The 26,766-nt window shown below is 38.3% G+C and overlaps 1 protein-coding gene and 1 long non-coding RNA gene across 4 annotated transcripts in view; one reads left to right on the top strand and one right to left on the bottom strand.

Annotated features, from left to right (window-relative positions):
• The window catches only part of LOC145545378 (uncharacterized), an 85,332-nt gene that overhangs the window by 24,574 nt on the left and 33,992 nt on the right, over positions 1-26,766 (top strand). The window lies entirely within an intron of this gene.
• The window catches only part of LOC145545373 (lysozyme C, tracheal isozyme), a 55,242-nt gene continuing 35,739 nt past the window's right edge, over positions 7,264-26,766 (bottom strand). For 2 of the 3 annotated variants that reach the window (XM_081589775.1, XM_081589774.1), the window contains 4 exons: positions 12,373-12,457; positions 11,026-11,190; positions 9,307-9,382; positions 7,264-8,130 (listed from right to left, as the gene is read on the bottom strand). In XM_081589775.1, the coding sequence (XP_081445901.1) occupies positions 8,064-8,130; positions 9,307-9,382; positions 11,026-11,190; positions 12,373-12,457 (393 nt within the window). In that variant the 3' untranslated portion in view covers positions 7,264-8,063. Of the gene's footprint in view, positions 8,131-9,306; positions 9,383-11,025; positions 11,191-12,372; positions 14,648-26,766 lie in introns of those variants that run through there. The other variant, XM_081589776.1, reaches the window with a different exon arrangement.

Raw genomic sequence — 26,766 nt, 5'->3', positions numbered from 1 at the left:
CAAAGGCTTTGGCATAGTCAATAAAGCAGAAATAGATGTTTTTCTGGAACTCTCTTGCTTTTCCGATGATCCATTGGGTGTTGGCAATTTGATCTCTGGTTCCTCTGCCTTTTCTAAAACCAGCTTGAACATCTGGAAGTTCACAGTTCACATATTGCTGAAGCCTGGCTTGGAGAATTTTGAGCATTACTTTACTGATGCTCATGCCTAAATATTCCCCAAATATCCTTTAACTAATTGGGGAAATTTAAAGAGTACTTATGAACATCAGGTGGCATGAATGTGAAACAGTGAATTAAGAATCTTGCTAACCATTCATTACATGGAAAGAAAATTCTGGTGTTAAGTCCTGTTGGGTGGGATATTAAAGAACAGATATTTGAAATTTCTTGTAGAAGTCATTTCAGGTACCTGTTCCTTGGCATTACTCTACATATCTCCAATTTGATTTTTGTTTTTGCTCTTTAATATATTTATTTATAATTTTTATATTTATTTTGGGCTGTGCTGGGTCTCTGTTGCTGTTAGGGCTTTTCTCTAATTGTGGAAAGCAGGGGCTACTCTCCAGTTATTGTGCTCAGGCTTCTCACTGTGGTGGCTTCTCTTGTTGTGGAGCACTGGCTCTGGGGTGTGTATGGGCTTCAGTAGTTGGGGCTTCTGGGCCCTAGACCACAGGCTCAATAGTTGTGGTGCATGGGCTTAGTTGCAGCAAACGGAATCTTTCCAGATCAGGGATCACACCCTATGTCTCCTGAATTGGCAAGTGGATTCTTGACCACTGAGCTGCCAGGGAAGCCTTGTCTTTGATTTTAAGAAAATAGTTATAGTTCATATTCTTATGGCAACCCAACTCCAGTACTCTTGCCTGGAAACTCCCATGGATGGAGGAGCCTCGTGGGCTACAGTCCATGGAGTCGCGATGAGTCGGACATGACTGAGCGACTTCACTTCACATATTCTTAAGGTTGAAACCAAAGAAAATGAGATCAGACAGGTACTAGCTAGAAAACAATGAGTAAATATTTTTCTGGAGTTGGAAAGTTCTTCTAAAGCAGGATGGGAAGCTCAGAAATCATAAAGTTCTGGATCTCAAATGAGTTTAGGAATCTCCTGGGATTTGCTTTAAAATGACCTGGGGAATGGGAGATGGCAGAGGGAATAGGGCTCATAGATAAAGCAAAATAGACCATATGTTTAATTTTTGAAGCTAGGCAATGTGACATGGGAATTATTTTCTCTACTTTTGTATATGCTACAGATTTTCCATAGTAAAAGGGGCTTTTTAAAATTTAAATCTGGGTTTTTTTATTTAAATTTTTTTTGGCATGTAGTTGATTTCTAGTGTTGTATTAGTTTCTGTTGTACTTTAAACTGAACTAGTTATATGTGTACATATATCCCCTCATGGCCCTTCCTCACACCCCATCCCATCCATCTAGGTCACCACAGAGGACCGAGCTGAGTTCCCTGCATTGTACAGTAGGTCTCCACTAGGTATCTGTTTTACACATGGCAGGGCACATACACCAATCCTGATCTCCCAGTTCAGCTCACTGCCATCCCACCCCCATGTCCATAGGTCCTTTCCCTATGTCTGTGTCTCTGTTCTTGTCCTGCAAACAGATTTATCTGCCATTTTCCTAGATTCCACATACATGTATGATATTTGTTTTTCTCATTCTGACTTCACTCTGTATGTCACACTCTGGGCCCATCCACTTATTTACAAATGACTTATTTTTGTTCCTTTTAAGGCTGAGTAACATTTCATTGTATATATGTACCACATCTTCTTTATTCATTCATCAGTCAGTGGACATCTAGGTTGCTTCCGTGTCCTGGCTATTGTAGATAGTGCTGCAGTGAACATTGGGGTGCACGTGTCTTTTAGAATTACAGTTTTCTCATGGCATGTGCCCAGTAATGGGATTGCTGGATCATATAGTAGTTCTATTTTTAGTTTTTTAGGGAACTTCCATATTGTTCTCCATAATGGCTGTATCAGTCTACATTCTCACCAGTGTGCAAAAGGGTTCCCTGTTCTCCACATCCTCTCCAGCATTTATTGTTTGTAGATGTTTTTTGATGCTGGCTATTCTGAGCATATGAGGTGATACCTTATTGTAGTTTTGATCTACATTTTTCTAATAATTAGTGATGTTGAGCATCTTTTCATGTGTGTTTTTGTTGCAATGGTAAATGGGATTGTTTCCTTAACTTCATTTTCTGATTTTTCATTGTTAGTGTACAGGAATGCAAGAAATTTCTGTGCATTCACTTTGTATCCTGCAGCTTTACCAAATTCAGTGATTACCTATGGTAGTTCTCTGGTGATAGCTTTAAAATTTTCTTCATATAATATCAAGTCATCTGCAAACAGTGACAGTTTTACTACTTCTTTTCCAATTTGGATTCCTTCTATTTCTTTTTCTTTTCTAATTGCTGTGGCTAGGACTACCAAAACTATGTTGAATAATGGCAAGAATAGACATCCTTGTCTTGTTCCTTATCTTAGAGGATATACTTTCAGTTTTTCACCATTGAGAATGAGGTTTGCAATGGGTTTGTTGTTTATGTCCTTTATTATAGTAAGGTATGTTCCCTCTCTGCCTACTTTCTAGAGAGTTTTTATCATAAATGTGTGTTGAATTTTGTCAACTGCTTTTCCTGTACCTATTGAGATGATCTTATGGTTTTTATTCTTTAATTTGTTAGTATGGTATATCACATTGATTGATTTGTGTACATTGAAGAGTCCTTGTATTCCTGGGATCCCACAATCCTGGTGTGATTCTTTTAATGTATTGTTAGATTCTGTTTGCTAGTTATTTTGTTGAAGATTTTTGTGTCCATATTCATCAGTGATATTGGTCTTTTAATTTTGATTTAATTTAAAATTTATTGGTCTTTCATTTTTTGGTGATATCTTTGTCTGGTTTTGGTATCAGAGTAATGGTGGCCTCATAGAATGAGCTTGGGAGTTTTCCTTCCTCTGCAATTTTTTGCAAAAGTTTGAGAAGGATGAGTGCTAGCTCTTCTCTGAATGTTTGTTAGAACTTGCCCATGAAGCCATCTGGTCCTGGACTTTTGTTACACAGCAAAAACTAACACAGCATTGTAAAGGAATTAAAAGTCAATTAAAAAAAAAAACACTAAGCAAAATCTTTAACAGACATTGCTTTCCCTCTTGGGCCAGCTTTTACTAATCTCTCCTCCCATGGCTGGTCACATAGACTTGAGACCTGACCGTTGGAGCCTCAGAAGCTGTGTACTGGAATCATGTGGGATGAGAAAGTAAGAAAGCTCTCAAAATGCCCAGCTTGGGAGAATATGCTAAATAATTGGAGAGATTGATTCAATCAACTGGTATTTATTGGTCATGTATCAGGTTATAGGCACTGTTATAGGTGTTTAGAATATGGATGTAAACAGGAGTAAAAATTTTATGCCCACCTTCCTGTAAGGACAGTGGCCAAACATGATGTGTTAGTGGTATAACACAGTATAGAAGATGTCCAGATGTGGAAGAAGAGGTGACCCAATGAGGGGTATCAACGACTGAGTGGAAAGCATCTATTCCATAGTATGGCAGTGTTAAAAGATTGATTACATGTAGGCAACTTGATCAAATCTTTGCATATGCTCAGATATGTTTAAAGATATTAAAGACAGTGGGAGCTCGGTTTCTCACTGTCACACTATGGAGTTACCAACATAGAAAAGGAAATTTAGTTAATAACTAAAATTAACCTTGTGGTGTGAGATTGGAATAGGAGGTATTATATAAATTCAGTTTAAATAGATAAAATTATGTAAATACATACATACTCCAGCTCTATCCATAGATGAAACCCGGTAACACTGATACTCTACTACCTGGTGCTTAGTTTTTTGTGTTTTTTTTTTTTTGGTGCTTAGTTTTTTAAATATCATTGTCCTCTGTGAGGAATAAGGACTTTTTGGCAAAATACCTGATTCCAGGCTGAAGGAGGAAAAGAACAAGGTGACTCTTAGAACATCCTGTGACAGAAAACAAACAGGTGCCCAAAGAATGATGGGGACAAGTCAAAATGACAGAATTAGCTGGCAGAGACTCTCATGGCCAAATCAGGGACAATATGAACATCAAAATAAATGATAGCAATGAATTCTGATTCATTGTAATTGGAGTAAAGTAGAAAACCAGGCGTCCATACTGATATAATGTGTGCATGCCTGCAGGTGCGCTGTCATGTCCGACTCTTTGCATCCCCATGGACTGTAGCCCACCACGCTCCTCTGTCCTTGGAATTATCCAGGCAAGAATACTGGAGCATATAGCTAGTCCCTTTTCCAGGGGATCTTCCTGACCCAGGGATCAAACCCATGTCTCTTGCGTCTCCTGCATTGGCAGGCAAATTCTTTATCACTGAGTTGCTGGGGAAGCCCATGCTGATATAATAAGTAAATATAAAAACTGAAATTTTGTTGTGGAACAAAATTTCTCAAAGTACCTCCCCCTCTCCCAAATACTTCACAGTGGAGGTGATTTGCAGACATCACCTTAATCAAATGACCAATGCAAACATCATCAGTAGTAGATCATTTCAGAACTGCATGTCACTTGAAAGGATGCACCAGGAAGAGCACAATAACTCATCTGTGGTATCCCTGTCAAAGGTGCATAACCTAATCTACTCCAGAGACTATCAGAAAAACCGTAGGCCATTTTACACAATGACTGGTTGAGGTCTTCAAAAGGGTTAAAGTCATAAAAGTCAAGGAAAAGATGAAGGGAACTAGATTGAAGGAAACTGAAAAACATGACAGCCAAATAGTAACACTTGATTCTGAATTAGACCTTTTCATTAAGAAGGATTTATGGGATACTTGATGAAATTGCATAGGATCAAATGATTAGGTGGTCCTAATTTGTCAGTGTTCACCTCCTGGTTTGGATGATGTTTTGAGGAGTTACACACTGAAGAAATCAGAACCACTGGGCACCATGCTGGCAGTGTATTCTCAAACTATTCAGGAAACATAAAACCCTGTACTGTACTTGCAAATTTGGTGGGAAACTGAAATTATTTCAGTCGTCAAAAAGGAAAGTGAAAGTTGCTCAGTCATTTCCAACTCTTTGTGACACCATGGACTATACAGTTCATGGAATTCTCCAGGCCAAAATACTGGAGTGCATAGCCTTTCCCTTCTCCAGGGGATCTTCCCAACCTGGGGATTGAACCTAGGTCTCCCACATTACAGGCAGATTCTTTACCAGCTGAGCCACAAGGGAAGCCTAAGAATACTGGAGTGGGTAGCCTATCCCTTGTCCAGCAGATCCTCCCAATCCAGGAATCCAACTGGGATCTCCTGCCTTGCAGGTGGATTCTTTACCAACTGAGCTATCAGGGAAGCACTTCAAAAAGTAGGAAACACTCTATTTTGAAAGAGACAAATATATGAATAGGTAAAACATGTCTATCAAATGGTTATAGGCTTCAGCCCTGGGGCGCTGCAACATTTAAAAATCGATCAGCAGAGAAACAGCCAGCCAAGAGGGGCTGAGAAGAAACCATCAGTGAGGCAGAATATAAAGCAGGAGAAGCTGAGGAAGAAAAAGTTTTCAGAAGTAGCAAGTGGTTCACTCTGTCAAATGCTGCTGAGAGATCAAGTAGGATGAACAGAAATCAGGTGATCACTAGAACTGGCATCCTGGGAGGAGTCATGTTGGAGCCGTTTTCAGCTGAGTGAGGACAGCAGTCAAATTAAGAATAGATGAAAAGAGAAAGGGAAGTGAGGACATGGAGTGGGTGAATATTGATATCTCATCCCAGAAGTGTTGTTATAAAAGGGAATCGACAATATTGTAGTTGGTTGCAGGGGTTAATAGTCAGCCACCTGTTGCTCTGGCTAAGCCATGAGAAAATCACCATGGGAAAAGAATAAAAGCAAAATATAGCAATACAGCAGAACCCAAACAAAAGTACATCAGGTTGATTAGTTGGGGTCATCATGCTTGCTAAGCTGAGGAAAAACATAGTGTGGACCTTGGAACACCAGGTCAGTGCAAGTTCAGATCGCTGCTTGTGCACACACCAAGATGTTTTCCCAGGATGTTTTCCATATGCGGGTCTATGACCTCCAGCTAGACAATACCCCTTGTAAAAGAAAATAACAAAGATAGTTTAAAGTAATCAATAAAATGGGAGACATGACCGTGGACACAGGAGACTGACTTCATTGTCGCACAACAGATACTTTCTGCTTGCCAAGACACTAAATAAAAGTGATGTGGCTCTGAAGAACAGGGCTCTTGATCTAAGAGGTCTTGAGTCCCCCGGTCCCATCTTTAAGACTTTAATTCTGACTCTAGTTTATTTTTCCCAAACTGTGTGTCGACCACTTTCGATCCCTACCTGCTGCACTGGCCGCAGCAGTTAGAGGGTTATGTAGAGCCTACAGAGAGTTCCTTGTAAGATGAAACGTTACCAGGGCAGCTCATGCAGTGATGGGGATGATCCAGCAAAGAGGGAGAAACTCGGTATGCAGGAAACCCTCAGCCTAAACTGGAGTAGTGAGAGGGCTGTGATGAAGATGCATTTGGAGACACTGCCATTTGAGGAGCAGAGGCCCTTCATCCCAGTGATAAAGGGGAAGGAAGGGAGGGTGGCCCCAGGGATAGATGTTAGCTCTATTACACTGGCCAGGAGGGGAGGATTTTGTATGAGGTTGCTTTTGTTCTGTCAGTGTAATATCATCTGACAAATGACTTAAGACTGTAAGACAGACTGTAAGGTCATCTGCTGAGAGAAGAGTATGGAAGGCCAGTGGTTGGTGTGTGTGCTGGGACTTTGAAAAGACAGAAGTAAATAGTGACAGTCATTTTTGAGAGTGAGGACACCAACACAGAAGGATTTCAGAGAAGTGACTCTGATGACCAGGTAGACTTGAGGGCCCGTTTGAGATTTGTATTTATGAATTTTAAGTGAGGGGAAGTTCTTGGTGGTTCCATGGTTAGGACTCTGTGCTTTCACTGTTTAGAGTAAGAAGTCAGGCCCTCTTGAGGAACTACGGTCCCAGAAGCTGTGTGGCACAGCCAAAAAAGATTAAAAATTTAAAACATTAAGTGAGATATCAGCATGCTTATGGATTTCTCTAGCAGTATCCACCTGTTTCAGTACAGATGAGAATGTAGGAAATACTAAGTGTCAGATCATTTGCCCAATACATACGTGTTTCTTCAGAGACATTAAATGGGTCTAAACAAAGGAAGACAAAGTATGAACTGCAAAGCTTTTAATGAAAATGTTTTTCTTTTACAACATGCATAATTTCACATCGGTTTAATAGCAATTAATTCAGTGCTTGCAAACTCATCTGCCTCTGAATTTAGTCATAATGCATGAATTTAAGCTAATAAAACTGAGGAAAATCAACAGCTCATCTAATCCTTCTTTATATTCCTTCAGAATCAGCAAGATGCACAAATGAGTTCTTTGCAAAGGCTAAAATAGGTTGATGTATAAATTGTGAATTTATTTTTAAAAAGCTGTGTAAATGCAACATTTCTACGAAAACATTTAAACCAAAGGTCACACTTATGAAAACAAAACTCTTGATCGAGCTGTTTTCATTTTTAGCCATTTGACGTTCTGCTCTTTTTGACTGAACAGATGAAAGTTCACATGCCTACACAGGTGGGAATTTGCCTAAGATCAATTTGCTTAAAGATATTCTTCTGTTATATTTTGTTGAATATTGGGGAGTACTTATATCATTCAAGATTAAGTCTGGGTTATCTCTTTGATTAAGAACTAAATGTACTAGAGATACATTTGATAATGAAGATTTTAGACAAATATTCACCAGCATTAGTTCTGTTAGCAAGCTGAAAAATGTTGTAGGCCTAATATCAATCAATAAACACGTGAGGTAAACATCAAGCCTCTTAGAAGAAAGACCACATGCTCCTGCTTCTGTAAAAACATTATTTGTTTGAAAGAGTGGTAGTATAACCTTTTACTCAACTATTATTTCCTTAATATGAAAAAGAGAAAATGAGCTGAAGACGAAAACGCCAGTTACACTCCGCAACCCTTAACATAACTCGTGAGATCTTTGTTTCGACACTTGGTTTTCCATGCCACCCTGTAGAAAAAGATGAAACAAATGATAATAAGATTGAAACATATCTTCATTGCATTATACATACTTCAAATCCTTTGTGAGAACAAAATAGTTTATCAGTACATGACATACAAGCCACAGACAGATCCAAATATTGCTATTTATTAACTGGAGATATGTATACCAGGGACGTCACAGCTCCACAAACCTGACTATAGCACAGAATGCTGAACACAAATGTTAAGTCTTGTGTAGTCCACAACACAACTGTGAAGTGTATTCCATATTTACTTACTTTCAAAAATAATTTCAAGATTTGACAAGGAATTGGTAGTGTGGAAAAACTTAAAAACTCTAGAAGTCCTTAAAATAAATTGAGGTTAAAGTAGATTGTTTCTATGTAATATACTGTTTAGCATAAATCTTAATTTTTTTAGATTTTCAATTTTCAAGTCCCTTGGTCTTAGGGAATATTCCCACACTTTTCTCATAACAGTAGGATAAAACCACTCCCTGGCCTCCCACACACACCTTTTTTTGGCCACACCACATGGCCTGTAGTATCTTAGTTCCCCAACCAGGTACCAGACCCCCTCCTCCTGCACTGAAAGCATAGAATCTCAACCACTAGGGAAGACCCCACATCTCTCCTTTAATGCTTAACCCATACCTTGCTCTGTGAAGGGAACTTACATAGTGTTGAAGGCCCATTATACTTGAAACACAAACAAACTCAGAAAAAGAAATCAGATTTGTGGTTACCAATTGTGGGTATTGTGGGTGGGATGAGGGGTAGAGAATTGGATGAAAGCAGTGGAAAGTATTACAAACCTCCAATTATAAGGTAAGTAAACACTGGAGATGTGATGTACAACATGATGAATATAATTAACACTGCTGTGTCTTACATATGAAAATAGAGAGTAAATCACAAGATTTTTCATCACAAAATTTTTTTCTTCTGTTTCTTTAATTTTTTTAAATTATTTTTAAACGAAGGATAATTGCTTAACAGTATTACATTGTATTTCTCTAATTTTGTATCCATTGAGATCATGGATGTTCACTAAACTTACTGTGAAAATCATTTCATGATGTTCGTAAGTCATTATGCTGTACACCTTAAATTTATGAAGTACTGTGTGTCAATTACATCTTAACACTGTATGGAAAACAAAAACAAAAAAAATAACATACCATGCTGTAATGCCTTGCTGACTAACAATCTTCTTTGCACATGCTACAGCTTGAGTGATGTCATCTTTCAGCAAAGCTGAAAAAGAGGTGGTGAGAAATGAGGACGGTGTTCACAGAAATGTCATGTAAATTTTAGGTTCAGCCAGCTTTATTCTCTTAGGCTGAGGGAAGAACAACTAAAATTATTTTTTTAAGAGTCCCTGTATCTGTGAATATTGGGAGAAAACTCGCTCTCTCCATTCTATCCCATATGGCATGAAATAAAGCATTCTGTTTCTCATTTGCCAAAGTCATTGGAAGCTCTGAAACTATTAACTAATAAGATAGAAGGTTCTCTTTTCACTGGATACTTTGAAAACAAAACGAAAACAAACAAGCAGTTTTTTGCTCAGCAGTTCTACTAGTGAAAATTTATTCCAAAAAAATAAAAGTAATAAGTGATGTACCCAAGATGTATGTATTAATACAAGAGTTGGATTAATAAATTATAGAATATTTAGTGAAATTCTATTCATCCAGAAAAATTAATAAGATTGATATTTGTTGAGAAACATGATATTGTGTAATAATGAGCAAATTGTAAAGTAGTAAATATAGTACAATTTCATTTTTGTTGAAGCATATTGCTTACATGTTTGTACGTGGGTACAAATGTGGATTATATAGCTTTACATTCATGTATGTGAGTGATGTGTATTCTGAAAGAAGATGTGAATACCACAAGTTACCGTGGTCATAAGTCTCTGGGTAGTAGAACTTTTATTCAATGACCACAGATTATTGTATAATACAATATAATTTTTTAAACTAAACTAACTGTATATAAAAGATATGTCCAGAAACTAAATTCTAATGTTAAAAATTAATATCAAATTTGCAGTACTTCTCCAATATTTTATGCAATAAATATTGCATGTGCACACGTGCATGTGTGACTCTTTGTGACCCCACGGACTGTAGCCCCGCAGGCTCCTCTGTTCATGTTGATTCTCTAGGCAAGAATACTGGAGTGGGTTGCCATACCCTCCTTCAGAGGATCTTCCCAACCTGGGGATCGAACCTGTATCTAATGTCTCCTGCATTGTCAGGAGGGTCCTTTACTACTAGCCCCACCTGGGAAGCACTAAATATTGCATGTGTTATCTCAGTTTTAAAAGGAACTCAATAGAATATTTGTTTCACCCCAATTAAAAACAAATCCATATATTAACTTGTTAAAATGACAGTGATTAAATAGGAAGTGTATGTTTTAGATATGCAAACTAAAGAATTTAGGAATGAAATGTGATGATGTTTCTAATTCACTTTAAAATCACTCACCAAAAAACCCCCTACTGTATTATACATAAAAGAAGTAAATATGACAAAATTTTAAAAAAAGACCACACAACCAAATTATCCCTAAACCTCTCCCAAACCAGGTAAATTAGTAGGAATGGCACTGTTCTTTACAAAGCATCAACATGTCCAGTTATAATACAGTGATAGATCATTCCAATTCTTGTATGTTAGCAACAGCAACCTTCTATGATACCAGCTTTTTAATTTCTTACTTAAGGATTTATGAGGTAGATGATAAAGCAGTTTCTAGAAGTTAAGATGGAGTTTTTCTGGGTCCCTCATGAACTCTTCAAGACCTTTTCATTTATATTAAATCTCTCTTCTTATAGGTACCACCAAATAGGGCCTGTGCCATCACTCAACATTATCTTATCTTACCACTGCAGGATACACCACAGCCATTAACTGCTTTGGGGGTTTTGCCATCATTACACCACCATTTGCTGTTGATTTGAAATATCCCATAATCAGTGCTTTTGCTTTGAGGATTATAGTTTGTCGCTTGTGTGTTGTAACCGCTTTCTCCATAGGCCAAACACATCCCTGAAAAAAAAAATGTATTTTTAGTAATAAACAGCAACATCATATGACTTATATTTCATAGCACAATTCTATTTTACTAACAACTTATTTTAGAAGCATAAAAATACATTTTACTTGTAAATATTTTAACATTTGGTGTTAGGGGCCCTTAGGAGAATTCTTTTGTTAGCAAATCATTTGCTAATACTAATGAAACAAGATAACACGTTGTAAAAAATATTAAAATAGCTGTGTCTTCCATTGCTCCCATCCCCCAGGTAAGATTGAGCCTAGAATAGAAAAATCAGCAGAGTGGTTAAATGGGTTTGGTCACTAGCAGCAGATGCATATGCTAATGTAAAAATACTTGTACTGAGAAAAATAAGGGTTTACTAGGAGAGAGAAAATTTCTTATGATACCTAAAGGTGAATTTGGATATCAAATTAGAATCCAGACAATAAGAATCATAGGATAGCAAAGACTATGTCATCCATCCATCCATCTAGCCATTTGCTCATTTATTAAAAAATAGTTATGGAGGGGAAATGTCTGAATTCACTCTGAAAAATACAATGTTGACATTGACAGGTATGGACTGAAGTACAAAGGAACTTTTCCTTAGGGCACATCTTGAATTCCGTAGAAGAAAATGAAAAATAATTAATGAACTAGAGTCAGAATAATAGAATGTTATTTCATGCTACATTTCAGGGATCCTATATAGATACTGATTGAGGAGAAATAGGTTCCTACAGTCCCTGTTTTAAGAGTTCAGTGTAATTTTTTAAAAAAACTTGACTATTAAAAACCCAGCATCATGGTAGGGGGATTAAAAATGACAAAAATACTGCCTTACTCAGGCTTGCAGAACCCAAATTCCAAGCTGGAAATGGCTGAGGGCTGAAATATATCTTGTAGTCACCCTCCAAGTGCCAGCTGGCAAATTTAGTGGTACTAGAGGAGTACAGCAAGACCTGGCATGCTTAGAATGGTATAGAATTTGACCCTCCCATGCCTCAATCCTTCCCTTAGTACATCTGATTCTGAGCTGATGTTTTTGAGCCATTGTAAATGTACAAACCCTTCAAGGGAAAAAAAAAAAAAGCCATTCACTCAAAGTCCCTTTCTTATTCTTCTTCCTCTATTAATATCTGTTCCACAGCTGGCTAACTATTTGGAAGGATGAAGAATAGTTAACTTACAGTTTGCCAGGCTGACTCCCTTGTAGCCAGCCAATCCAAGTCTTTTCAGAGTTCTGGCAAGCTCACACCTCTGAAATTTCTTGCCCTGGACAGCAACAGAAAGGAGGAGAAGCCCCAGAATAAGGAGAGCCTTCATGTTGACAGAAGCCAAACATCCAAGTTGACCAGGGTGAGCTGGACTTGGTATTTAACATCTTTTCACTTCCCTCTTTTCTGACCAATTTGGGAGCTCCACCCCTGGAGACATGTGGAAAGCAGGGAATGTTTATTGCTTCACTTACACTACAAGTTTTGTTCTGTATGTTTTCAGAAGGATGTTGTGATGTCCTAAGAGTTAATTGCAAGAAAATAATAAAATGATATTGCTTAAAGACATTGCTCAGAAAGAACTGGGATTAGCCCTATTGCCCAAAGAGGAACTTCCTCCTATTTTATTATGAATTTGAACAACTATAAAGAAAAAAAACCTGAATGAACATATTACACAATTGAAAATGTGCTCCCATCTTTGATTAACATTCGTTTGCATTAAGTTTTTTATGTGCTTTCATTATGATGTCATCTTTTTCACTTAAAATTATTTTATGTACACTTTCCACAAAAAATGTGACACACTGCCTGTCGTTCTGATAGGTATATAGCAAAGCACCACATTGATCACAGATTCCTATACTGACTCTTTTGGTTGTTTCTCAGTTCTTAATTTATAAATCAATATTTTACTATTATAAGTAAGCCTCATGTGAACATTCCTAAGTCCTCTCTGACAATGTCTTACTTCACTTTTTCATGTTAGAACATAAAGAGTCATTGTAAAGTGAGAAAACAGTATAGTAAAACCTACAAAAGAATAACAGAATTATGCCACCCCAAAATCTTCCCCTTTGGCACAAAATTATTTTGAGCTGAAGGCAGTTGGGAGGAAGCAGATTCAAGAAAAGTCCTCTTCCTCCCTCTATTTTCCTGAAAGTAAAACATAAATTTGTGCAGAAATTAATCAATTAAACCACTAGACACTTATCAGCCGCAAGACAGTACCTGAGGACTCTGCAAAACAGCCTTTACTGACTAGCTATTATCTTCCATTATTTTCTAATGTATTTATTGTCCTACAATTTGCCGCTCTTGGAAGCCTAGTACTCTGTTCCTCTGTCTTGTTGCTCACTTAAAAATATATTGTTCTTTGGTTAAGATAATCTGTAAGTCCAAATTCTAGCTTCCTCCTTGACTTAGTCATCCCTGCATTTCTTAAAAGTATAAATGAGATATGTATCTTAATATACTTGTTTGCTTTTCTCTTGTTAATCTGTCTTTGGTTACAGAGCCCCAGGGAAAAACTGAAAAGGGTAAAAGGAAACAAATGTTTCCTTCTGTACAGTTTCTAATGATGAGGATGGGACAGTGAAAGGCTAGAACACTCCACTCTCCCTGGAGACTGCAGTTGCGATATAGGATAACTGACAACAGACCAGCAGATGGTAAGAATTCTTACCATGTCAGTCTCCCAACTCTCTGTCTATAGTACATAGTCAAGAGAGAAGGATAAAGATTTCTCTTTGTCCCATTCCAAATTCACAGTGGCAGGAGAAAAACATTTGTGAAAATAGATCTTGAATCATGACTCTTGTGAATTTGATTTTGGTAATCGATACCTATGGTTACTGATTCTTGGCCTCCCAGATAGAATCATGTTTTCCTTTGTCATAAGGATGAAAAACTATAAAATGAGGCTCTCCATTTGTTTTGTTTTATGTATTGAGAGCTTTGCTTTGTAACCAGTGAGAATATGCCCTCTGGTTTCTGCCCCTTGGGGGGTACAGCTTGTCTGTCACGCTTGCATCAGCAGCTAGCCAGCTAGGAACCTAAGAAATGAAGTGACAGGCAGCACTGTCTGTCCAACCATGCTGGCTCTCAGGGGAGTTTGTCTTAATGAAGTGTCCAAATTCATAAGGGGCCTTTTTGGTCTCTACCTTCGTTGCCTGGTTTTGAGGGGAAAATTCTGATAGCATTATCACTTTTCTGGTAACACAGGTTAGGAGGTCAGTGATTTAAGATGTCTCACTTTGTGGGAGATAGAGGTTTATTTGTCACCTGAGACAAGGAAGGTCTTTGCTTTCTTAGGCTTTCTCTGCAGAGGCTCTGCATCTTGAGAAGGCTGCATTTCTTAGAGAACACCACTTGTGTCCATGAGTAAACCCTAATATTGGTTTTAAGCCATAAAAATACTCACTGGTTGGAGTCAGAACTGAAATAGATATATTGAAGATTTGGACTTTTACACATAAAAGATTTTTTACATTTTGTTTATTCATTTATTTATTTATGGCTGCTGTGGGTCTTCGTTGCTGTATACAGGCTTTCTCTAGTTGCTGCTAGCGGGGGCTACTCTCTAGTGGTAGTGGGTGAACTTGTTGCAGTGGCTTCTCTTATTACTGAGCATGGGCTCCATCCAGGCTCCCAGGTTCCATAGTTGCAGAGTGTGGTCTCAGTAGTTGTGGCTCAAGGGCTTAGTTGCCCCACGGCATGTGGAATCTTCCTAGATCAGAGATCAAACCCATGTCCCCTGCATTGGCAGGATTCTTAACTACTTTACCACCAAGGGGTCTCTAAAAGGTTTTTTTTTTATTTAATTTATTTTATTTTTGACTGTCCTGAGTCTTCATTGCTGCACGAGCTTTTCTCTAGTTGTGCAGAAAAAGTGTCACTCTCTAGTGTGTGGACTTCTCATTCTTATTGTGGTAGCTTCTCTTGTTTTGGACCACAGGCTCTAGGGCACACGGGCTTCAGTAGTTGGGATTCATGGGCTCAGTATTGCAGGTCCTAGGCTCAAGCACATAGGCTCAGTCGTTGTGGTGCACAGGCTTAGTTGCTTTGGAGCATATGGGATCTTCCTGGATCAGGGATCAAACCCATGTCTCCTGTATTGGCAGGCGGATTCTTTACCACTTAATCACCAGGGAAGCCTGCTAAAAGGATTTTTAAGAGAGCTCTAATCTTAAACAGATGTCCTCTTGGTACCTATAGGAAGATCAGATGAAAGAAGGAAAGAGAGGAAGAAGAAAAGAAAGAAGAGAGAAGTATATACAGAACACCTTGGCTGTATATATACAAAACCCTTCCTTAACATGTTTAGGAGGGGAAATCAGAGAACCAAATATCAAGAACTGCAGATGGCACAAGTTGGTGTGAAACTTATGGAAATATTGATAGGAAATAATTTTGATGAAGGTCAAGAAAATGCATAGAAAGGCTTGATAGACTGTCCCTTCCTCTGTAAGCTGACCCCACCAGGTCCAGACCTTCCCATATTTGGGGCAGGTACTACAGAAAAAAAATTATTGAATTATCTTATCCAACCATTAAAGAAAAGAAAAACATTATGGTAATAATCCTAGATTTCTGTTAATAGGCAAATATGCCCCTGAGTTCCTTTTTCAAAATTCTTTCTTAGTCCCTTGGAAATATTGACCTTACCATGTCTTTGAAATATAAGCATCCAAATAGATAAATGTTGGCTAAAGCAAACATGGAACTGGGAAAAACCAAAAAAATGAGAGACAGATTTTTTAAAAAACAAATTGCTGTTTGATATTTCTATAAGCTCTGTTTCTTCAGATTTTGTCCACCGCTTCCATAAGATTATCTATTAAAGATGAGTAAAATATTTTTCCACAAATATTGGTAAAATGCTTAAAGCCATCTGAGCAGGTAAACTTAACTTGTTCCATCTTGCCAGAAACGCCGTTTAGATCCAGTTATTCTTTTGTAATAGTTATAAGAAATAACTATTCTCCTTTTTATTTTAAACTTATAAACCATAGAAGTTTATTTCTCACAGCTCTGGAAGCTGGGAAGTCCAATATCAAGGCACTAGCACATTGGATTCTTCTTCAAGTCCTCTTCCTGGTTCATCACCAGTGCTTTCTTGCTGTTCTTCACAAGGTGTAAGGGTCTCTGTGGGGTCTGTTTTATGAGAACACTAATCCCATTCATGAAGGCTGCACCCTCATGACCTGAGAAACGCTCAAAGGCCACACCTCCTAATATATCATCTTTGGGGCTTTAGGATGTCAACATCTGAATTTAGGGAGAATACAAACAGAATATAACTACTCGTTTATAAAACTGTTGTAAGTTTGTAAGTTCATCTCAAGGTGTAGTGGGAATGTTTTGGAATTTTAAATCCCTTAAAAGGTGTTAGCTTCCTGCCTTAGCAATTTGCTACCAGTTGATAATTTTTTAAATGAATATTCTTATGATGCAAATTAGTTCTCAAGAATTTTCAGTGTTCTGGGACTCTGTCAGGTGATCTTAATTAGGAGTTCTGCGTTATTGAAAAAAGGGGGAATCTATTTATAGGTCTTCCTTGATTTACGATGAGGTTACATTCTGATAATCCTATTGTTAGTTAAACATATAGTAAGTCAAACAATGTATACTATACACCTAAGCTACCAAACATCATAGTTCTGCCCAGCATACCTTACACTTTCCCGGGACAGATATACTAGCCTACAGTCAGGCAAAATCATCTGACACAAAGCCTATTTTAAAATAAAGTGTTGAATAGCTTATGTGATATGTTGAATACACTTCTGAAAGTGGAAGACAGAATGGTTGTCTGGGTACAGAATGGTTGTAAGGATATTGGTTGTTTACCCTTATAAACAAAAAATATCACTAGCCTGGGAAAAGATTACATTTTATATTTTCTACTGAATGCATACCACTTTTACACCGTCATAAAGTTGAAAAGCCGTAAGCCATCATGACATTGGGGACCTTCTGTACTGTAATAGCAAATTCAGACAGTGCTTGCCAAGTTCCAGGCGTTATTCTGAAAAGCTTAATATGTATTAACTCACTTAACCCATCTTGAAAAAGGTATTGTCACCACTCCCATTTTACACATAAGGAAACAGAAGCCCATTGAAGTCCAGCAACTTGCCCACGGTCACTCTGGGAGTGAGTAAAAGGCTACCCTGCATGTCCACTGGCGGTTCCGGTAAGCTCTACCCAATTTGTAAGCTCTACCCAATTTTTCAGTAAAACTGTCTAATAAGGTCTCATCAGAATGCTTCTAACAGGCAATTCATCTGAAAGCAGGCCTGTTAGTAGAGTTGGGATCCGTGGCAAATGGAAGGACAGGGTTGATGTCAGAGCGCTCTATCATCCTTTTGTTGTTGCTATTCACTTAGCATTCCATTTAAGTGATTATCCTAAGTTACAGAGAAGGAGACGCCTACCTGTGTTTTCATATATAGGTTCTGTTTCCTGCAAGAAAATGACAGGGCAGATAATCAAATCATGTGTTCATTGTGCTCATTGTTAGTAGGGGAATTCCTGGATCCAGAAGAAGAATAGCTTCAGGGAGAAGTCATAGTTCCCAGGAGCCACCAAATGCTTACAAAGGCTGGAGTTTTACTTCCTCATCAAGAATGAGCCTCTCCAAAGAAACACAGAAAACTGAGTATGCAAACTCTTGAAAGTATACACTTGTAAGGAGTGAATCACTGCTTGCTTAATTAAATGCTGAATTAAGAAAACAGCTTTTATAAGGACTGGGGGAGATATGGGGCCAGGGGTTGATGGTGGAGATGGTGCTGGAAAGGAGTGGGCAGGATAAATAACTGTCAAGTGAACTGTACTGATTCCATCTGCAGGGTTTTTAGCTTTTAATTTTTGTTGGATTTGAGAAAGGTTTTGGGTTTTGGTTTCATTTTGGTTTGATTTTTGGCAGATCTTTCTCTTTAATGCTACAAGATTTGGATGACCAGGTAGAGGACTGACCTTCTGATGCTAGTTACAGTTTCTGATCTTAGTTATGGTTTCCAAAGTTATTTGTTACTCACTTGGTGGCTGCTGAACTTAGAAAGCTCCTCTTCTACTTTCTGAGAAAGGTGAGAATTGCATTTTTAAAAGTTTGCACACAAACAGAAAACATCAGGATTCTGTAAACTTCATAAGAAGTTGGGTTTTGAGTTTGTGTCTGGGTGAGAGTTCCTTTATCCAGGAGACTTGGTTTTGATCTTTCTAGGCAACAAGGCTTACCTTGGATGCTCCTCTGTCTTCAGTGGCCACAGGTCCGCTTGTTGCTTAGTGTCTGCACCCTCCCCTCGCTTTAGCCACCCTGTGTGGACACGGGAGATTAATTAAACCCTTTGCCGTTCCTTTTCTCTGAAGTGGAGTTCTAGGAGACTCTGCTCGAGAGGACGTTCTGATTTTCAAGTGAGAGAAAATTTGCTAAACTTCTAGTCATTCTGGAGTAGCACCCTGAGGTGTCTTGCCATAAGTCAAAATCTATGAATTATGGGTGGGGAGGCGATAGCTTAAATTCAAATATTTTTCTTGCATGTATGATCTCTCAAGGAAAATGTTCCAAGTCCATGACTTTTAGGTAAAACTGAGCATGTCATTGAGTGCCTGATTAATAAAAGATAGAGGCTTCCCTGTTGGCTCAGTGGTAAAGAATTAGCCTGCCAGTGCAGGTTTGATTCCTGGGTTGGGAAGATCCCTTGGAGAAGGAAATGGCAGCCCACTCCAGTGTTCTTGAGTGGGAAATCCCACAGACAGAGGAGCCTGGTGGGCTACAGGCCATAGGGTCATGAAAGAGTCAGACATGACTTAGTGACTATAACAATAGCAACAATGAAAGATGCTTGTCTGAGAATTTACACGGCAGGCTTAGCAATCCAGGAACTTGACTGTCATTCTTCAGAAAAGCCCAAGCCTCATTGGCTTTGTTCCAGATAAATTTTCTGCAGGCGTTTATGTGTTTGGGAAGGGTATGTGCTTCAAGGAAGACAAGGAGCTAGTTTGCAGGGTGTGGGTGAGGCCGGGAATGATGTTCCTGTCCCTTGTGTCATGCCTGTGTCACCTTCGTGCCACCCTCCATCCCTGGCTTGCTTGTAAATTTTCTGTTGTTTTGCAAGCAAGGTGAACCAAGCAGAGGCACTGTAGTTCTTGGGGGAAAAGTTGTTATGAAGCTTACAGTTCGGAAAAGGTGGTGTTTAAGATCCGTTGGATCATACTTCATGACAAAAGTGAGGCCATTACTCAATTTCTTTATGGACCACCTGCAGAACTACTGGAGGTGCTGACTTTAAAAAGGAAGATTTTTCTGTACCCCACCCTAAAGCTGCTACTAAGCCCTGAGAATCTGCTACTTTAATAAGCACCCCCTGTTTTTTCAAATACTAATAACTGTAAATCTTAGAGCTTTGCAGAGTATTTCATAGACTGAAGGAATATATCCAGGTACACAGTTCTCTCTTGTTACACAAATTACTTCCACAGTTGAGGGCAATGGCCAGCCTGCATTGAGACTCCCTGTCCTGCCTCACTTAGCCCTGGAAAGGATAGTTCTATGTATATGTTACCCTGTGCCCTGACCATGGCTAATTGGATTTTAGTTAGACCTCAGATGCAAGGCTGCTGATCAATTAGACTTTCTTAAAATTTCAGGTTAAGAAACAAACAAGTGTAGTTAGTGCGTGATGGTACTCATAAACCAGGGGACTGAATGCACCAGTGGACCTTGTATCAGGGGCAGAGAGAGGCTGCAGACAAATTTAGCCTCTGCCACTGGAGAGCTTTGCCCTGTCCAGGTATCTACAGTCAGATAGGTTTTGGCAAAAGATTTGTCCCAGTTTTTCTTGGTAAACCAGTTTTGGTCATTATATTAGTCATACATTGCCAAAGCTAGTTACAAAAATTTTTTTTCTTGGGATGAGGATGTTAAACATGTACTCTCAGCAAATTTTAAACATGCAACAGAGTATTGTTAACTATAGTCACTGTGCTGTATATTACATCTCCATGACTTGTACTATAACTGGAAGTTGGTACATCTGGACCTCCTTCACCTATTTCTCCCACTCCCCACCCACTTATCGCACTTCTGGCAACCATCCATCTGTTCTCCGTATATGAGCTTGGTTTTCTTTCCTGTTGGACTTCTTGGTGGCTCAGAGGTTAAAGCGTCTGCCTCCAATGCGGGAGACCAGGGTTCGATCCCTGGGTCGGGAAGATCCCCTGGAGAAGGAAATGGCAACCCACTCCAGTATTCTTGCCTGGAGAATCCCATGGACGGAGGAGCCTGGTGGGCTACAGTTCACAGGGTCGCAGAGTCAGACACGACTGAGTGACTCCACTTTCACTTTCTTTCCTGTTACAATTATTGTTTCTTTTTAATTCTGCATATAAGTGAAATCAGTCTTTCTCTGACTTATTTCACTTAACATAATGTCCTCAAGGGCTATCCATATTGTCACAAGTGGCAAGATTTCATTCTTTTTCTTACAGCAGAAAAGTATTCTATAGTATGTATGTATTCTATTGTATTTGTATGTATTCTTTATCCATGCATCCATTGATGGATACATAGATATTTTTCTATACCTTGGCTATTATAAATAATGTTGCAGTGAAAGTGGAATTTCAAATTGGTGTTTTATTGTTTGCAGATAAATACCCAGTAGTGGGAATGCTGGATCATATGGTAGTTGTATTTTTCATTTTTTGAGAAACCTGCGTACTGCTTTCTGTAGTGACTATATCCATTTATATTCCCACCAAGAGTGCACAAGTGTTCCCTTTTCTTCACATCCTTGTTTTTTGTTTGTTTGTCTGTGTTTGTTTTTTGTTTTTGCCATACCACATTGTACAGCTTGTAGGATCTTAGGACTAAACCCAGACCACTGTAGTGACAGCACCGAGTCCTAACCAATGGACTGCTGGGATAGCCATTTTAACAGGTATGAGGTGATATTCCAGTGTGGTTTTAATTTGCATTTCCCTGATGAGTAGTTGGGTTGAAAAGGTACCTGTACCTTTTCATATACCTATTGTCCATCTGCATGTCTTCTTTGAAAAAATATTCACATCTTCTGCCTATTTTTTAATTCTTTGGTTTCTGCTATTAAGTTATATATGTTCTTTACATATTTGGGATACTAACCCCTTCTCATATATGATTTCTAAATATTTCCACCCATTCAGTAGGTTGCCTTTCTATTTTGTCAGCGATTTCCTTTTGCTGTGCAGAAGCTTTTTAGTTTGGTGTAGTTCCACTTGTTTTTGTTGCTTTTGCTTATGAAGTCTGATCCAAAAAAATCATCAAGGCTGATGTCTGGCAACACACAGCCTATATTTTCGTCTAGGATTTTTATGGTTGCCAGTTTTACATTCTTTAATCCATCTGAGTTAATTTATCTGTATGGTGTAAGATAGTAGTCTAGTTTCACTCTTTTGCATGTGGTTGCCAGTTTCCCCAGAGCTGTTTATTGAAGATACTATCCTTTCCCCACTGTATATTCTTGGCTCGTTTGTCTTAAATTACTTAACCATATATGCATGAGGCTCTCTGTTATGTTCCATTGCTCCATATGTCTGTTTTTATGTCTATAGGAAACTATGACAAACCTAGACAGTGTGTTAAAAAGCAGAGACATAATTTTGGTGACAAAGGTCCATACAGTCAAAGCTATGGTTTTTCCGGTAGTCAGGTATGGATATGAGAGCTGGACAATAAAAAATGCTGAGTGCCGAAGAATTGATGCCTTCAAACTATGGTGCTGGTGGAGAAGACTCTTGAGAGTCCCTTTGACAGCACGGAGAACAAACCAGTCAATCCTAAGAGAAATCAACCCTGAATATTCACTGGAAGGACTGGTGCTGAAGCTGAAGCTCCAGTACTTTGGCCACCTGATGCAAAGAGCTGACTCACTGGAAAAGACCCTCATGCTGGGAAAGATTGAGGGCAGGAGGAGAAGGGGGCGACAGAGGATGAGATGGTTGGATGGCATCACCGACTCAATGGATATGAGTTTGAGCAAACTCCAGGAAATAGTGAAGGACAGGGAAGCCTGGCATGCTGCAGTCCATGGGATCACAAAGAGTCAGACACAACTGAGCGACTGAACAATCATGACTGAGTGACTTAAGCAGCAACCATAAAATTTTGATCAATGTATCTTTGATAGTTTGAAATCATGAAGCATGATGCCTCCAGATTTGTTCTTTCTCAAGATTGTTTTGGCTGTTGTTTTGGAGTCTTTCATCAGTTCAATTCAGTTCAGTTGCTCAGTTGCGTCTGACTCTTTGCGACTCTATGAACCGCAGCATGCCAGGCCTCCCTGTCCATCATCAACTCCCAGAGTCCACCCAAACCCATGTCCATTGAGTCGGTGATGCCATCCAACCATCTCATCCTCTGGTGTCCCCTTCTTCTCCTACCCTCAATCTTTCCCAACATCAGGGTCTTTTCCAATGAGTCAGCTCTTCGCATCAGGTGGCCAAAGTATTGGAGTTTCAGCTTCAACATCAGTCCTTCCAATGAGCACCCAGGACTGATCTCCTTTAGGATGGACTGGTTTGACCTCTTTGCAGTCCAAGGGACTCTCAAGAGTGTTCTCCAACACCACAGTTCAAAAGCATCAATTCTTTGGCACTCAGCTTTCCTTATAGTCCAACTCTTACATCCATACATGATCACTGGAAAAACCATAGCCTTCACTAGACAGACCTTTGTTGGCAAAGTAATGTCTTTCATGGTTTCATCCAAATTTTGGATTATTTGTTCTATTTCTTTGAAAGATGCTTTTGGAATTTTGAGAGGGATTGCATTGAATCTGTAGCTTAATTTGGGTAGTATGGACATTTCAACAATAGTAATATTCCAGTCCATGAGCACAGAATATCTTTCCATTTATTTGTGTTGTGTATTCTTCAATTTCTTTCATCAGTGTCTTTTAATTTTCAGTGTGCATGTTTTTCACTTTCTTGGTTAAACTTAATCCTAGGTATTTTATTCTTTTGAGAAGGCAGCTATGCACACCTTGTTGGTTTGCCAAAGCTGCACTATTTTATTCTTTTTCATGCAATTATAAATGTGAATATTAAATTTTATTTATTAAATTCCTTAATTTTTCTGATAGTTTATTACTATATAGAAACAAAAATTTTGTATATTAATATTTGTATCTTGCAACTATACTGAATTCATTTATTATCTCTAGCAGTTTCCTTGTTTGGAGTCTCTAGGATTTTCTGTATATGTCATCTGCAAATAATCGCAGTTTTAATTCTTCATTTCAAATTTGAATTCCTCTTATTTTTTCTTGCCTAGTTGCTCTGGCTGGGACTTCCAATACTATTTGAATAAAAGTGGTGAGAGTGGACATCCTTGTCTTTTTCCTGATCTTAGAGGAAATACTTTAGCTTTTTGATGCTGAGTATGAAGTATGACTTATATGCAGAGTACATCATGAGAAACGCTGGGCTGGAAGAAACACAAGCTGGAATCAAGATTGCCGGGAGAAATATCAATAACCTCAGATATGCAGATGACACCACCCTTATGGCAGAAAGTGAAGAAGAACTAAAGAACCTCTTGATGAAAGTGAAAGAGGAGAGTGAAAAAGTTGACTTAAAGCTCAACGTTCAGAAAACTAAGATCATGGCATCTGGTCCCATCACTTCATGGCAAATAGATGGGGAAACAGTGGAAACAGTGTCAGACTTTATTTTTGGGGGCTCCAAAATCACTGCAGATGGTGATTGCAGCCATGAAATTAAAAGACGCTTACTCCTTGGAAGGAAGGTTATGGCCAACCTTGATAGCATATTTAAAAGCAGAGACATTACTTTGCCAACAAAAGTCCGTCTAGTCAAGGCTATGGTTTTTCCAGTGGTCATGTATGGATATGAGAGTTAGACGGTGAAGAAAGCTGAGCGCCGCAGAATTGATGCTTTTGAACTGTGGTGTTGGAGAAGACTCTTGAGAGTCCCTTGGACTGCAAAGAGATCCAATCACTCCATCCTAAAGGAGATCAGTCCTGGGTGTTCATTGGAAGGACTGATGTTGAAGCTGAAACTCCAATACTTTGGCCACCTCATGTGAAGAGTTGACTCATTGGAAAAGACCCTAATGCTGGGAAGGATTGGGGGCAGGAGGAGAAGGGGACGACAGAGGATGAGATGGTTGGATGGCATCACTGACTCGATGGACATGGGTTTGGGTAAACTCTGGGAGTTGGTGATGGACAGAGAGGCCTGGCATGCTGCGATTCATGGGGTCACAAAGAGTCGGACATGACTGAGTGACAGAACTGAACTGATGGTTCATATTTTCTATTTCTTTCTGGCTCTGTTTTCCAAGATTGTAAGAATTTGTCCTGTTCTTCCAGGTTGTCCATTTTATTGGCGTATAGTTACTTACAGTAGTCTCTTATGATCCTTTATATTTCTGTGGTGTAAGTTGTAACTTCTTTTTCATTTCTAACTTTATTGATTTGAGCACTCTGTTTTTTCTTGATGAGTCTGGCTAAATGTTTATCAATTTTGTTTATCTTCTCAAAGAACCAGCTTTTTTAGTTTCATTGATGTTTTCCATTTTTTTCTTCATCTCTATTTCATTTACTTCTGCTCTCATCTTTATGATTTCTTTCCTTCTACCAACTTTAGGTTTTGTTTGTTCTTCTTTCTGTAGTTGCTTTAGGTGTAAGGCTAGGTTATTTGAGATTTTTCTTATTTCTTGAGGTAAGATTGTATGCTGTCATCTCCTTTTAGAACTGCTTTTGCTGTATCCCATAGGTTTTGTATCAATGTGCTTTCATTTTTATTTGTCTCTAGATATTTATTTCTTCATCTTCTTTTATTTCGTCAGTGATCTGTTGGTTGTTTTGTAGCATATTGTTTAACCTCCATGTGTTTGTGATTTTTACAGGTTTTTTCTCTTGTAGTTGACTTCTAATCTCATTGTGAAATAAAGAGAATCATGAGTTGTGAACATAAAAGATGCTGATTTCTATTTTCTTAAATTTACTGAGGCTCTCTTAAATTTATTGATCCATGTGATCAATCATGGAAGACGTTCCATGTGCACTTGAAAAGAATGTGTCTTCTGCTGCTTTTGGATGAAATGCTTTATAAATATCAATTAAGTGCATGTAATCTAAAGTGTCACTTAAGGTCTGTATTTTGTTATTGATTTTCCATCTGAATGACCCATTGATGAAAGTGGGATGTTAAAGTCCCCTACTATTATTGTGTTAATGGTGCATTTCTCCTTTTATGGCTGTTAGCATTTGTCTTATATATTTAGATTTTCCTATGTTGGGTACATATATATATTTACAATTGTTATATCTTCTTTTTGGATTGATTCCTTGATTATTATGTAGTGTCTTTCTTTGTATCTTGTAACCATCTTTAATTTAAAGTCTGTCTTATCTGATATGTCATGATTTTCATGGAATACCTTTTTGTCATCTCCTCACTTTCAGTTCTGTGTCCCTATATTTGAAGTGGGTCTCTTATAGACAGCATATATATGGGTCTTGTTTTTGTATCCATTCAGCCAGTCTGTGTCTTTGGCTGGTGTATTTAATCCAGTTATATTTAAGGTAATTATTAATATGTATATACTTACTGCCATTTTGTTAATTGTTTTGGACTTATATTTGTAGGTCTTTGTTTCTCCCCTTCCTCTTTTTTTCACTTCTCTCATGATTTGATGACTAACTTTTTAGTGTTGTGTTTGGATTCCTTTGTGTGTGTGTGTGTGTGTATCTATTGTAGATTTTTGGTTTGCATTCACCGTGAGGTTTGATACAGTAGTCTATATATAAACAAGATGGTTTTAAGTTGCTAGTCTTTTAATTTCTAATGTTTTTCCAATATCTGCTTATGGTCTTCTCACTGCTTCTGGTTTTTATATTATATTTGTATATGGATGATTTCCTACCTTTACTTTATGTTTGCCTTGATCAGTGAGCTGTCTCATTTGTAATTTTCTTGTTTCTAGTTGGGGCTTTTTTTCCTACCTAGAGAAATTCCTGTAGCATTTATTGCAAGATAGTCTGGTGGTACTAAATTCTCTTATCTTTTGCCTGTCTGTAAAGCTTTTGATTTCTCTGTCAAATCTGAATAAGATCTTTGCTGGGTAGAGTATTCTTGATTATAGGTTCTTCCCTTCCATCACTTTAATATATTGTACCACTCCCTTCTGGTCTGAAGAGTTTGCTGAAAAATCAGCTGATAACCTTATGGGAATTCCATTGTATGTTATTTGTTGCTTTTCCTTTGTTGCTCTTAATATTTTCTCTTTGTCTTTAATATTTGTCAGTTTGATTAATATGTGTCTCAGTGTATTCCTCCCTGGGTTTGTCCTGTGTGGAACTCCCTGTGCTTCCTGGATATGGGTGACTGTTTCCTTTCCTATGTTAGGGAAATTTTTAGCTATTATCTCATCAAATATTTTCTTGAGCTCTTTCTCTCTCCCTTCTCCACCTGGGACCCCTATAATGAGGATGTTGGTATGTTATTGTCCCAGAGGTCTTGGACTGTCCTTACTTCTTTTCCTTCTTTTTTCTTTATTCTGTTCTATGGCAG

The sequence above is a fragment of the Giraffa tippelskirchi genome, chromosome 4 (genome assembly GCF_054371585.1).
Source record: "Giraffa tippelskirchi isolate mGirTip1 chromosome 4, T2T-mGirTip1v1.2.pri, whole genome shotgun sequence".
Classification (NCBI taxonomy): Eukaryota; Metazoa; Chordata; class Mammalia; order Artiodactyla; family Giraffidae; genus Giraffa; species Giraffa tippelskirchi.
Note: the sequence above shows the minus strand (reverse complement) of the source record. Positions and strands in the feature narration are given on the sequence as shown.